The sequence below is a fragment of the Stenella coeruleoalba genome, assembly GCF_951394435.1.
Source record: "Stenella coeruleoalba genome assembly, chromosome: 10".
In the NCBI taxonomy this organism is placed as follows: domain Eukaryota; kingdom Metazoa; phylum Chordata; class Mammalia; order Artiodactyla; family Delphinidae; genus Stenella; species Stenella coeruleoalba.
Window position 1 is genome coordinate 57,201,707 of NC_137156.1, and position 12,341 is coordinate 57,214,047.

Below are 12,341 nucleotides of genomic sequence, written 5' to 3' on the forward strand. Positions count from 1 at the left end.
TCATCTGTGGTGGGAGAGGAGAGGAGAGGGACCTGTGGTTTATCCCCACTCAGGAGCACCCCACCCTGCTGGTCTTGCTGGGGGCCCCCAGTCCGCCAGCCTCCCCAGAGTATGCGGTGGTGCTGAGCCCTCTGTCTGGACCCCGGGTCCATCCTGGAAGCCCAGCACGTGACCCCACCCATGTGTCTGCCAGCTCCTGGGGCTCCAAGCAAGCTTCTGCACAGCAAAAGTCTCCCCGAGACGTGGCACGCTGGGCCCCCGTGAGGAGCGCCAGTTCAGCCTAGAGTTGACTGCTCATACCCAGGCGAGTGAGGGCTCAGGGGCCTGCATGCCCAGGAAGCTCCCCCAGCTGCCTGCCTCTGTGCCGGCCAGGAGGTCCACCCCAGACCCCTCTCCTGGGCCGCGTCAGTGGGGACGAGACTTCTTGCATTTGGGTCTGGGGTCCCCACTCCCACTGGGCCTGCTGTCTAGGGACACAGGGCCTGGATGTGCCCTGACACCCTTGGGCACCACCTTTAGCCCTCGCCAGGCCATTCTCTTTGGAGCAGGTGGGCCCAGCTTTCCAGCTGCCTGGAGATGCTGAACAGAGCTGCTGCCCACGGCGGGCCCTGTGTTGGGTGCTGCAGGGGAGTCTGAGCGGCACCCAGGTTCCTCCCAAGAAGGACACAGCTTCTCCTGGGTGCAGCCCACAGGAAGGCCATTGGGCCGAATGTGCTCAGTACTTGGGTGGTTGCCGGCTCTCTGTTTGTGGTTCTTGTGGGGAAGGAAACTTCTTCCTCGCAGGGACTAGCAGCCCCAGGTCCCAGTCCTCTCTGGCGAACATGTGGCCGGTGGGCTTTCTTACACAGCTGAGTCTGAGCTCGAGGGTGACGGCCGGGCCCAGCCTGGCACAGAGCAGACCTCACGCAGAAAGGGCTTGATTTCTATGGTAGCAGCTTCATCAGGATAAATGTGCGGCTTCTCCAGAGGTCCGCTTGGAGGGGTCTCCCTCACGTGGGGCTGCCCAGGTATTTGGGGCCGACTCACAGCCAGGAGCCCTGAGGAAGGGGCCAGGCCTCCGGTGGGGGGCAGGGGTGGGCTGACAGGCCGGGTCTGGGCATAGTGACCCACTGAAGGGTCTGGGAGCCCTTCCACAGAGATGAGCCTGGACAAGACCTTTGGGTTGAGCGCCCCCGCCCCCAAGCAGCCTCCTGCGCTGCGGGAGCCCATCTGAGGCCCCTCTGCTGAGCCCAAGCCCTGGGCTTTACCTGAGTGATGCACCCCCGGTGCGCTTCCTTATAGGACGAGTTGATGGACCTGGCCCTCCCTTGTAACGTGTTGGGCGTGAAGGAGCCACTGGTTCTGGGCATTTCCGGGAAACCCCGGGGACTGCAGGTGGCCATCGCCATCTCTACAGAGGACAGCGACAGCAGGTGAGCCCAGGGCAGGCCCGAGGCCTGGGGGCTGAGGCAGCCGTTAAAAGGACTGGCCTTGAGGTGGTACCAGCCTCCTCCCCGTGATTCCCGCGGCCGGGAAAAGGCCCCTCACAGACTCTCTGGGGACAGCCCCGCCTAGCCCATCACCGCCTTCTCTGTGGTCTTTCCCCACACACCAGAGGCGTGGTGTTCAGGCGGGGAGACGGCAGGGGACGGGGCTGTGGGTACCTTGGGCTTTCCCACACGAGGCCTGGCGACCGGGAGACAGGCCGGTCTGCCCCAGACAGGGAGAGCCTGGGGAGTTTGAGGCCTCTCTTGGCATCACAGGTGGGCGAGATGGGAGTCTCTGTGGGGTGGCAGCTTTTTTTTTTTTCTTTTTTTTTATTTATTTATTTATGGCTGTGTTGGGTCTTCGTTTCTGTGCAAGGGCTTTGTCTAGTTGTGGCAAGCGGGGGCCACTCTTCATCGCACGCACAGGCTCAGTAATTGTGGCTCACGGGCCCAGCTGCTCTGTGGCATGTGGGATCTTCCCAGACCAGGGCCCGAACCTGTGTCCCCTGCATTGGCAGGCAGATTCTCAACCACTGTACCATCAGGGAAGCCCTGGGGTGGCAGCTTAATGAGGGCTTGGAGGATGCAGCCTGGTTTCCGGGCAGCTCTGGCGCCCCCACCCCAGGTGGTTCGCTGGGCAGGGGCAAGGGTGGCGTGTAACCGGGTGCTCGTGGGCTCTGGACAGTGTTGCCAGTGCAGAGCTGTGGCCAGGCCACCCGGAGAGGCTCCACCTGGACTTCGGCTCAGCAGTGCCGCTGCGGACCCGCGTGAATCGCCAGCTCATCCTGACCAACTGTTCCCCGATACAGACCCCTTTTACCCTCAAGTTTGAGTACTTTGGGAGCCCTGCAAACAGCCTGCGCCAAAAACCCAGCCTGTAAGTCTGGTTTCTTTCAGAGGCGGCTTCTGGGGAGGATGTGGCCTGCTGAGGTGGAGGGCTTCGGACAGGCCAGGTGGTACTGGGGCCCGCGGACGAGGGAGAAGTTATTGTAGGTGGAGGGAACTGTGCGCAGAGATACAGTGAGGCACACTGCAAAGCTGTAGCTCGGAATCAACTGCAGTGAGAGTATTTACACCGAGAGGTTGGCTAAGTTTACCAGCGCCCCGCTGCAGACACCTCGCCACCAAAGCTCCTAAGGTGGGGGTGGGAGTGGGAGCTTCAAAACCACCGACTGCTGGTGTTGCAGGGCACCAGGAACAGCTCCTGAGCCATTAACTTGCCCATTGCAGAAAGTTAGCATGTGTTCAATGCAGGACAGATGTCAGCAGCAAAGAGTGGAAACGGCCTTTTGCAGAAGGCTGGATGAGGGTTGGGGAGTCTGGGCTGGGTTTGCATCCAGGGGTCACCAAGGTGCAGAGCCTGGGGATCAGGGTCCCTGCCCTGGAGCCCTCCTGAGTTTGTTGGGAGGCAATCCCTGGGGCTGGCAGGCGGCCTGCAGCTGGGATGCTTTGGGTGGTAGGGGTGCAGCGCGAGCAAAGACCACAGACAGAGGTGAAGAGGAGGCCTGACCAGCTCTCCCCTGGGAGGAGCAGGCAGGGCCACCTTCCTCCGCTGGGCACCTGGGGGGATGCTGGTTGCCGGGGGAGGTGGCTCAGGTCTGGGGAAGGGCCCGGGTGGCTTGATGTGATTTCCATGTCCCGTCTTGTCAAGCCCTGACATGCCTCCTGCCCTGCTGAAGATGGCTCGGATGCGGGAGCTCTTGGCCAAGCGAGAGCAGCTGGGTAAGAGTCCCAGGGCATGTGCTGAGCCCAGGCCTGGCCAGAGTGGCGTTTTGCGTGGCCTTCCAAGGAGGTGGGCCAGTTGCTGCAGGAGGGGACCTGACCAGAGACCACTTCGCAGCGTCTTTTCTAGCAAGGTCCCTGAGATGGCCGTGGCCCTCCACCTGACAGCGCCCCCCCTTTTAAACGAGGCCATGCCCTTGCCAGGGCGTATGGCTTGTGCACAGGGCCTGGCTTCGATTCGGGAGGGGTGGTGGCTCAGAAGGGAGGGCTGAGGCTCGGCCCTTGTGGGAGGTGAGAGAAGCTGGATGCTGGGCCCCAGGCTCCCAGGAGGAGGGTCTGTTTAGCCAGACCAAGGAGAGGCTGTAGGTTGGCTGGTCTGGTTCAGTGCTTTGCTGACCCTTGAGGGTTTGGACCTCTTTCCTGCCCTGGGGCCTGAATCCCCATTCCTGGTTCTCCTGCAGAGTTTATGGAAAGCATGCTGTCCCATGGGAAAGGAGCTGCCTTCTTTCCCCACCTCTCCCAGGGCGTGCTGGGGGCCCACCAACAGCTTGGCATTGACCTCACAGCCTGTGCGAACATGTGGGGCGAGTACTGGGACAGCCTCATCTGCACAGTAAGTAAACAAAGTAAACGTGTCCCCAATCCTAGGCTACTGAGTTATTGCACAGAAGATTTTCTTGAACTATTTAGTAAATTGGATGGGTTAGTTATGGTAGATATTTGCTTTAAATTGTGCTGTGCCCAATGACAAAGAGTTGATCACCTTAATATACAAAGCGTTTCTTAACAATAAGGGGGGAAAAGCATCCCAAATAGGCAAAGGGTTTGAATAGGCAACTCAAGAATGACAAAGAGAGACGGCCAGTGAACGTGAAACATGTCACCAGCACTGGAAACCAAAGAAGTGAGGGTTAAACCACTGAAATACTAGTCTTTGTGAGATTAGCAAGGTTCAAAAGTTGTCAGTGAAGGTGCAGGGGAAAGGTACTCACGTGCACGGCGAGGCCAGCTGGGAAACGTGTGCCGCCCTTCAGAGGCACTTCTGCAGGGCGCTGGGGACACACAGTTAAGGTTGCCCCAAGGAAAGAAGTGGACACAGGGAACAAATAAATTCACACCAGGCTTCCTTTTCTTCTCAGCGTTGTTTGTAATAGAGGGGGGAGAAAAAAGCAAACGGTGTAAACATCCATGTCCATCAGGAGAAGATCGAATGAAAACATTAGGCTACATCCACGCAGTGGAATTCCGGAGCCCGTTAAATGATGCTGTAAACCTTCATTAGTAAAATTATCATATGTTGTAAAGAGAAAAGACATTACCAAAACAAAGCATGCCCAGAATGCTCCTCATTTATATCTGTGTTTTATGCACACAAGTCTGTCTAGACAGTGGTACACTGAAATGTTAACAGTGAGTCATGCTGGGGGGGCGGGGTAGGATCATGGGTGAAATACATTCTATTTTAAATTAAAAAAAGACATTTATCGCTTTTTATTAGCAGAGAAAAATAATAAAGTTATTTCCATTTAAAAGATAAAGAAATTTAATCAAAGGGGCCATAAGAGGCCAAAGACCCTCAAGCTGGGAGATCCGTGCAGTCGCATGCAGGGCTGGGTGGGAGAGCAGGACAGGGAAGGGGGGTCTGGGGTGAGCGTCAGACAGGGGGGAGTGAGTCCCCGCCCAGTTGCGACCAAGCTTTGGGGACCCTGGGCTGGCTGGAGGAGGGAGGGCCTCGGAGGGGATGGGGAGCCAGGGGTTGTGGTAGGAGCCGGTGACGAGAGCAACGCATGACTGCTGTGTTTGTAGGTGGGAGACCTGCCTCCAGCGGTCATCCCGGTGCACATGGCGGTGGTGGGCTGCCCCATCAGCTTCCACAGGACCGCCCACTACACCACTAACCAGATCCAGAAGGAGCCTGTTGTCAGGTATCCCTGCCTCGCCCCCGCCCGCCTCCTGCTCTAACCCTTGAAACCCTCTGGCCTCCACCCCGGGCTGCCCACTCCAGCTCATTGCTGTCCCGCTGGCCCAGGGCCACTTGGTGCCACCCAGCTCGAAAGCCCCAAGCCAGGGCTACCCCAGAGGAGAGAGGCCTCAGGGGGCACAGCCGTGATCTGCACATCTCCGAGGGCTTTGCGGGGACAGAAGTACCGAGTAGTCACTTGTGGTCCGAGGTCAGGGCCGGACTTGGGACCCCTCACTCCAACTGCGTTGGGGTCTGTGTGGTTGGTCAGTGCGGTTGCAGAGTGGGTGGGGTTTACCGGTGAGCAGTCCTGGGTCATGGTTCACCGGGCACCGCGTGGGGAGGGCCTCCAGCCCTGGGGCTCGGTTACTCTGGGCCGAAGACAGACCGCTATGGGGCCTCCTGCCTGCCTGAGCCCCGGCCCTCCTCTCTCAGGAGAGCTGGCCTGCGGGGTGTGTGCTGGCTGTGGCCCTGCTGACCCTCGTCTCCTGTCTCCAGGTTCGGCACCCAGGCCTCTGGAGGAGATACAGTCACCCGGATCCTTCGCCTGAGTAATTCCAGCCCCTATGGTGAGATGCTCGTGAGAGAAATCGGGGCTCTTGCTGCAGGCTCTGCCGTGTGGTGGGCCAGGCTGGGAGGGAAGATTGGGGTGGGGGAAGCTGATGGCCCACGACCTGGAGCCAAGTGGGCTGGGGTATGGAGGGAGGCCCCCAAGGGCCAAGGTCAGGACTGGCCAAGCCAGTCTTGGGTTGTCAGAGCCACTTCCACCCGAGAAGACAGGACTTACCCTTGCCTGGGGTCTCCCAGTGTCCATGGGCCACAGATGCCCTCCCCTGGTTGGGTTCACTTTGCATAGGGACAGGCACTTGTAGGGGACACCTTTTCTCTTCCCTTCAGCCAGCAGCCCCTGAGCTATTTGCCAGGTGCTGTGCAAGGAGCTGGGGATACAGGGGCAACAGGACAGCAGGGGCTGTGCCTGATGGGCAGGACGGACGTGACCATGGGCTGCCAGCGTAGAGTGCACTGAGTGCAACTATGGGGGCGGCCAGAGTGCTGGGGGTCTGTGTCAAGGGCCATCAGGCTGAGGCCAGGAGGAGAGCGACCCAGCTGGGCCTGAGGGAGCGTATGGGCCACAGGAAGAGCCAGGGCCAGCTGAGAACCAGAGTCTCCTGGGGATTATTTAAAGCACCTTGAGGCTGGGCCACCCCAGACCAAGTGAACCACAGTCTCTAGTGGCAGGGCCTGGGCACTGTAGTTTTTAAGCTCCTCGGGGACTCAAGAGAACATCCTGTTGGTGGAAGAGAGTGGCCACTCTGTGACCTTGCTTGTTTTTGTCCACTGGATCTGTGCATTTGGGGTGCATTGGACCACTCTAATCATATCTTAATCAAGTTCTTCTGGCGTTTGTAGTTTTGCTGTGTTTTTAGCTTCTGTATTGTTAGATGCACTTGACAGCTAACGAGGCCTCTTATCACCCTGTAACCTTCCTCTTTGGCCCCTTCAGTGCTTAAATCCCACCTCGCCGAAGAGCAGCATTGCTCCCGCTGGTTGTATACTGGCATTTGCCTGGTATGTCTTTGCCCATCCCTCTGTTTTCACCTTTTATGACTTTGATGTGTGTTTCTTTGTAAACAGCCGAGCGCTGAGCTTTAGAAAACCTAATCTATGTATTTCTTCTTATTTTATGATTTATTTCACTGTTATTTTTCTACTTTCTTCGTTTTGCTTTTGGTGACTTCCGTTTTCCCTTTGTTTGATTTGGGATTTCTCTTCTACTTTCCTGGTTACCGTTGCTTCCTTGGGGCTCATCATCACATGCACATTTCTCCGTACCTGAAAGTGAGATTGTCCTCTGCACTTGAGAGTATGGAAGCCACTGGTGGCCTTGGTGAGAGTGATTCCGTGCGTGAAAGAGGCAGATACCAGGTAGTAACCCTAGGGACTACAAGTTCAGGGACCTTGCGTGGGCATGTCTTCGCCAGGCATTCATTCCCCAGGGGCGAGCCATGAATCCGAGGTGAGCTGGGAGTGGGCGGAGGCGCTCATGGGTTGTTTATCCTCCAAGCTTGCTGTGGAGAGGAGAGGTGGTACTGGAAAGGTCTGGCAGAGGGAAGCTTGTTTAAGTGCTGTGGGGAAGCAGCCAGGAGAGAGGGGAGATGGGACACATCTGGCCCCTGAGAAGAGGGGTGTAGGGATGGGGTAGATGCAGATAGATGGGGGGCTCCGGGCAGGACTTTTTTCTGGGAGGTGAGGTGGGACCACCCACTGAGTGCCAGAGGAGACCAGGGAAGACAGTGTTGTGGTGCAGGTAGGCAGGGACGGCTGAGCAGGAAACAGTGATGGGCAGAGTGGGGGCACAGTTTAGGTTGGTGACATATTTATGGGAGTGGCACGTTGTTTAGAACGCGGGGGACTTGCTCACTGGGGCCTAGATGGTCGGTTCCGTTCCCCCAGGGTTAGGTTTTTGCCCAGTGGGTACAAAGATGGGGGCAAAGAGAGAGATGAGAATCCTGGCCAGACAGTTGCCAGTGGCAGCCCCCAGAGACTCGCCTGGCTGGGGAAGGAAGTGAAAGCAGGCAGGCGCTAAAGGATGGAGGAGGGGAGGAGGCAGGGGACACGGGGAGTGAAGGGCCCAGGGGTCAGCAAAAAGGCCAGAAGGAAAGGAGGGTGTGGGGAGAGCACACAGGGAGCCGGATTTCTGCATCTGGACATGAAACCTGGTCTTGTGATCCAGAGGGCAAGGGCTGATGGAGCCGATGGCATAAGCCTGTAGACTCTCCTAAAACAAGAATTGCCTGCAAGTGACATTGGGGAGCCAGGCCCCCTCCACCCTGAGTGTGGGAGACCCGGCAGCCTCCGGGGGCTGCAGGGAGTGGGGGGGGGGGCCCAGGGAAGAGTCTGCTCCTTCCTTATCCCTCGCCTCTCTCCCCCATGTCTGCCCCAGACATCCGCCTGGACTGGGAGACCTACGTTCCAGAGGCCAGGGAGGACCGGCTGCTGGAGCTGCTGGTGTCCTATGGGCCACCCTTCCCGCTGCGGGACCGAGCTGGGAACGGCCTCCTGTGCCCTGAGACCAGCAGCTCCTTCTGGTCCCCAAGTCCCTCTGACGTGTCCAAGTCCAGCCGTGAAGCTGCCCAGTCTGTGAGCAGGGGTGGCGGGAGGGCTGCCGGGCTGTGGCCAGTGGGCCTCGAGCCTGCGTGAGCCTCAGCGACTCCCGGACCACAGGCTGAGGGCGGCTCCAGTGCCGGCGCCTCCCAGGAAATCATCTCGGTCACCCTGCAGGGACGTGAGGGGGTGCCCTCTGACGAGCCGTTCTCCATCAGCCCCAAGCAGGTGGTGAGTTGGGGTGGGGCCAGGAGCTCTGGGCGGGGGTGGGGGGCGGGGGGGGCGGGGCGGGGGGTGTCCCCCTGGCCGGGAGGGACAGGCGGCGCTGAGGCTGCTGTGTGCGTCTGCCAGGTGGTCCCCGCAGGGGGCAGCAGCACCATCCGCATCTCCTTCACACCCGTGGTCCTGGGCCCCGACGTCCTGCACAAGGTGGAGTGTACTGGCTCCGCCCTGGGCTCCATGAGCTTGGATGACGAGGTGAGCGCTCCTGGCCTGGGGAGGGCCCCCACCACTGCCTCTCCCTGGGGCAGCTCGCCCGCTGCCTGCTCAGCTCGGGCGCCCGTGATCGGGCTTGTGCTCGGCAGGTGGAGAGGGAGCTTCCGGGGAGGAGGCGCCGCCTGCCGGGCTCGGCTGTGGGACCCGTGAGGCTGCACCTGCAAGGCTACGTGAGGCCCGCGCAGTGAGTCGGCTGGGCTGCCTGGCCTCCCTGCGGCCCGCTGTGGGGGTCAGCCTTCCCTGGCACTGCTGGGGACCAGACAGGGTCCTGGGAGCAAGAGGATGGGGACGGGAGGGAGAAGCTGGCGGGTGAGCCCAGGGAAAGGCCGGCCAGGGTCAGCTGGGCCCCAGAAGCCCAACCGTGCCTGTCGCTGGCAGGCTGAGCGTGGAGCTGGACTCCGGCGGCAGCATGGTGTTCTGGCACCAGGCCAGCGACCTCATCCCCGAGCAGCGCTGTGCTGGGGTGAGTGTGCTGCACGCCCCCCCCCCAACCGGCCCTCCCGAGCTACCTGGTCCTCAGACGTCTCCCGCGGCCCCCTGTGGGGCACAGGCCTGACAGTCCGGGTCCCCTCCCCCGGGACCCCCCACCCCCCACCCGAGTCAGAGGTTCCGGAGGGCAGAATTGAGTCCCCTCCCCGACCTCTGTGGCCGCCCAGGTGCTGAGTGAGCTGGTGACCACCCACCACCTGAAGCTGACCAACACCACGGACATCCCACACTACTTCCGGCTCCTGGTCTCCAGGCCCTTCTCTGTTTCTCAAGATGGAGTGAGCCGCAGCCACAGGGCTCCCGGTCCCAGCTGGAAGCAGGAGTGCAAGGAGGGGACAGCAGCAGCCGGCAAGCAGCTGGTACTCTACCCACAGGAGAACATGCTGGTCAGTGGGAGCTTCTGTGGTCCCTGCCTCCAGTGGGCACACTCACCTGGGCTGGGGCTCACCCTCCTCTCACGTTTGCGCATGCAGCACCCTCCAGGTCGGGACATAGACACAGACAGTGGTGTCCACACACGAACCACACGCTTGGCCCCGCCGTGCGCTGTGCGCTCAGGGGCGGACACCCATCACACGCACCATGTCCAGCAAACCCCTCCGCACAGGCCCTCCACGCGCAGGAACGCCCAGACCTATCAGTGTGGACACTCGCGAGTTCCCTCCACCAGTGTCCTGGTCCTGTGAGCACCTCCACGCGGCACAGACCCCCCTTCTTGTGTGCCCTCACGCAGGGTTTCATCACCATCTTTCCATAAACATAAGGCACACCAGAAACACAGTTCCCCAGGCCCCACTGCCAGAGATGAGAAGATCTGGGCTGAGGCCCAGGAACACGTTTCCCTAACAGGTGCCTTTGATGAATCTGTGGATCTGGGTCCACAGACCTGGGTTGGGGAGCCCCGTGTACAAGCCCCATCCTGTTAGGCCCAAGTTACACCCTGGACCCCAGATACCCACTCATGCTCCCCCAGCCCCCTCCCCACAGCCTCCAGGGTGGCCCCTGAGGAAGGCAAAGCTGACTGCACATCCTCTGCTTAAAACCCGGCAGGGGCTCCTCACTGCCCCCAGAACAAAGACACAGGCCTGACTTGGGCCTACGGGCCTGCCCGCAGCCCTGGTCACGCGAGTGGAGCCGCCCAATCCTCCGGCCTCTCAGCTCCCGAGGGCCGCTCAGCCCTGTCCCCGGTACTGACAGCTGTTGGGCGGGGAACAGGGCACAGGGTGAGGAGTGAATGCACCAGGCAGGGTCCGCAGGAGGGAAGGATGGAGCTCTGGGCGGGGAGGCTGCCGCCCACCTCCAGCAGTCTGAGGTGACGGCTTGTCCACATCTGCTCAGGTGAATGTGTCCTTTTCCCTCTCCCTGGAGCTGCTCTCCTATCAGAAGCTCCCGGCTGACCAGATGTTGTCTGGAGTGGACATTCAGCAGAGCGCGAGTGGAGAGAAAAAGATGGTCTTCACTCAGAATCTGCTTCTGGAATACAGCAACCAGACCACTCAGGTGAGTCCCAGGCCTGCCTCATGTGTTCAGGTGGGGTCAGAGGAGGACAAACCCCAGTTGTCTCCCCTGGAAGAGGCCTGGCACGTGGAGAGATGAGGGTCATCCATCCTTACCTGTCTTAGGAGCTCAGAGCGAGGTGGGGTGCTGTAGGGTGCAAAATCAGGGAAGGCTTCCTGGAGGAGGAGGTGGCATGCGAAGCCTGCATGCTGTTTAACAGAGAGAGAAGGGAAACCAGGCCGAGGGAATGGCCTGATGGGTGGGGACTGAGCAGCTGAGGGACGCCTCCTGGGCTCGTGCGGGACTGCGAGCACCAGGTGAGAATACCACGGGCCTCGTTCTGGTTCTGTGGACTGTGACAGCTCCACACCACAGCCCCTCCTGCCCTGAGTTGGAGAGGCCAAGGGAAAAGGTTAGATGGCCCAGGGCCCAAGGGGAGCAGAGGGCTAGACGAGAGGGGAGAGGAAGGCAGTAGGGCGGCCCGACCAGGGAGCAGAAACCACAGAGCTGGATCCAGGGCAGGGGTGGCAGGGGAGTCAGAGGGGAGCAGATGGCGCCTTCCTGGCCCTTTTCCTGCCCAGAATCCCACCAGCATTCCCCGGCTTTAGATGACAGCGCTGGCCCCCTTCCACCAGCTGTGGTGCTGCCTGTACGTCCCTCAGAAGCTGCAGTACTTGGGGTCGGCAGGGCCCCTGTGTCCCTGGGTCAGAGCCCAGTGGGAGTGGGTAAGGTCACCCAGTCCCCACCTAGTTAAAGGTTCTGTCCCCCGCAAGGTGGTGCCCCTGCGGGCCGTCGTGGCCGTGCCCGAGCTGCAGCTCTCCACCAGCTGGGTGGACTTCGGGACCTGCTTCGTGAACCAGGGCCGCGTCCGGGAGGTCTACCTGATGAACCTGAGCGGCTCCCGGAGCTACTGGGCCGTGTTGACAGGTGTGCCGTGCCCTCCTCCCTGCTCCCCCGTGCAGCTGGGCCGAGACCCCCAAGAAGGGGCCTGCGTGCCCTGTCCCTGCAGGCTGGCTCCCCAGGGTTGGGCCCACCTGAGAATTCCTGCAGAGGTGGGCAGGAGCAGAGGCGCACCCCCAAGATGCGGGCAGGGGGCCGAGCGTGGAGCTGGCTGCGCTCCTGCATGTCCCCTTCCCCTCACGCAGGCCAGCAGGAGCCAGACAAGGATCCTGTTGCCTTCAGGGTCTCCCCAAGCAGCGGGCTGCTGGAGGCACGACCGGTCAACGCGCCCCCCACCTCCGTCCCCCTCCAGGTTTCCTTCACCGCCAGGTACGGCCCTCCCAGCCTTGCTGGCGCTGCCTCTGGAGCCCTGGCCCAGGGCCCCCAACTCATCTCCGCCCCTGCTCCCCACAGGAGCTGTGAGCTGTACGAGTCCACGCTGGTGGTGGAAGGCGTGCTCGGTGAGAAATCCGGCACCCTGCGGCTCCGGGGCCGAGGCTCGTATGACGAGAGATATGCAGCACCCTACTAGCTCTGAGCCTCTGCCCTCAACCCCCAATACTGGAAATAAACACGGCCCAGAGCTATGGAGCAGGTTTACTGGGCAAAGGCACCTACTGGAGGACCTCTGAATAGCTCCTGGGATGGAGGGACCCCCCCCCCCCCCG

General features: G+C 60.7%; 1 protein-coding gene across 1 annotated transcript in view; it reads left to right on the forward strand.

Annotated features, from left to right (window-relative positions):
- Positions 1–12,293, forward strand: part of DLEC1 (DLEC1 cilia and flagella associated protein) — a 99,617-nt gene extending 87,324 nt beyond the window's left edge. Inside the window, 17 exon segments of the mRNA XM_079933777.1 lie at positions 194–304; positions 1,282–1,412; positions 2,152–2,343; positions 3,118–3,188; positions 3,650–3,801; positions 4,995–5,113; positions 5,647–5,717; positions 8,093–8,289; positions 8,374–8,484; positions 8,605–8,730; positions 8,838–8,932; positions 9,127–9,211; positions 9,405–9,623; positions 10,576–10,737; positions 11,508–11,759; positions 11,762–12,003; positions 12,088–12,293. Of these exon segments, the coding sequence (XP_079789903.1) occupies positions 194–304; positions 1,282–1,412; positions 2,152–2,343; positions 3,118–3,188; positions 3,650–3,801; positions 4,995–5,113; positions 5,647–5,717; positions 8,093–8,289; positions 8,374–8,484; positions 8,605–8,730; positions 8,838–8,932; positions 9,127–9,211; positions 9,405–9,623; positions 10,576–10,737; positions 11,508–11,759; positions 11,762–12,003; positions 12,088–12,205 (2,454 nt within the window). The 3' untranslated portion in view covers positions 12,206–12,293.
- Positions 12,294–12,341: the final 48 nt, after the last annotated feature.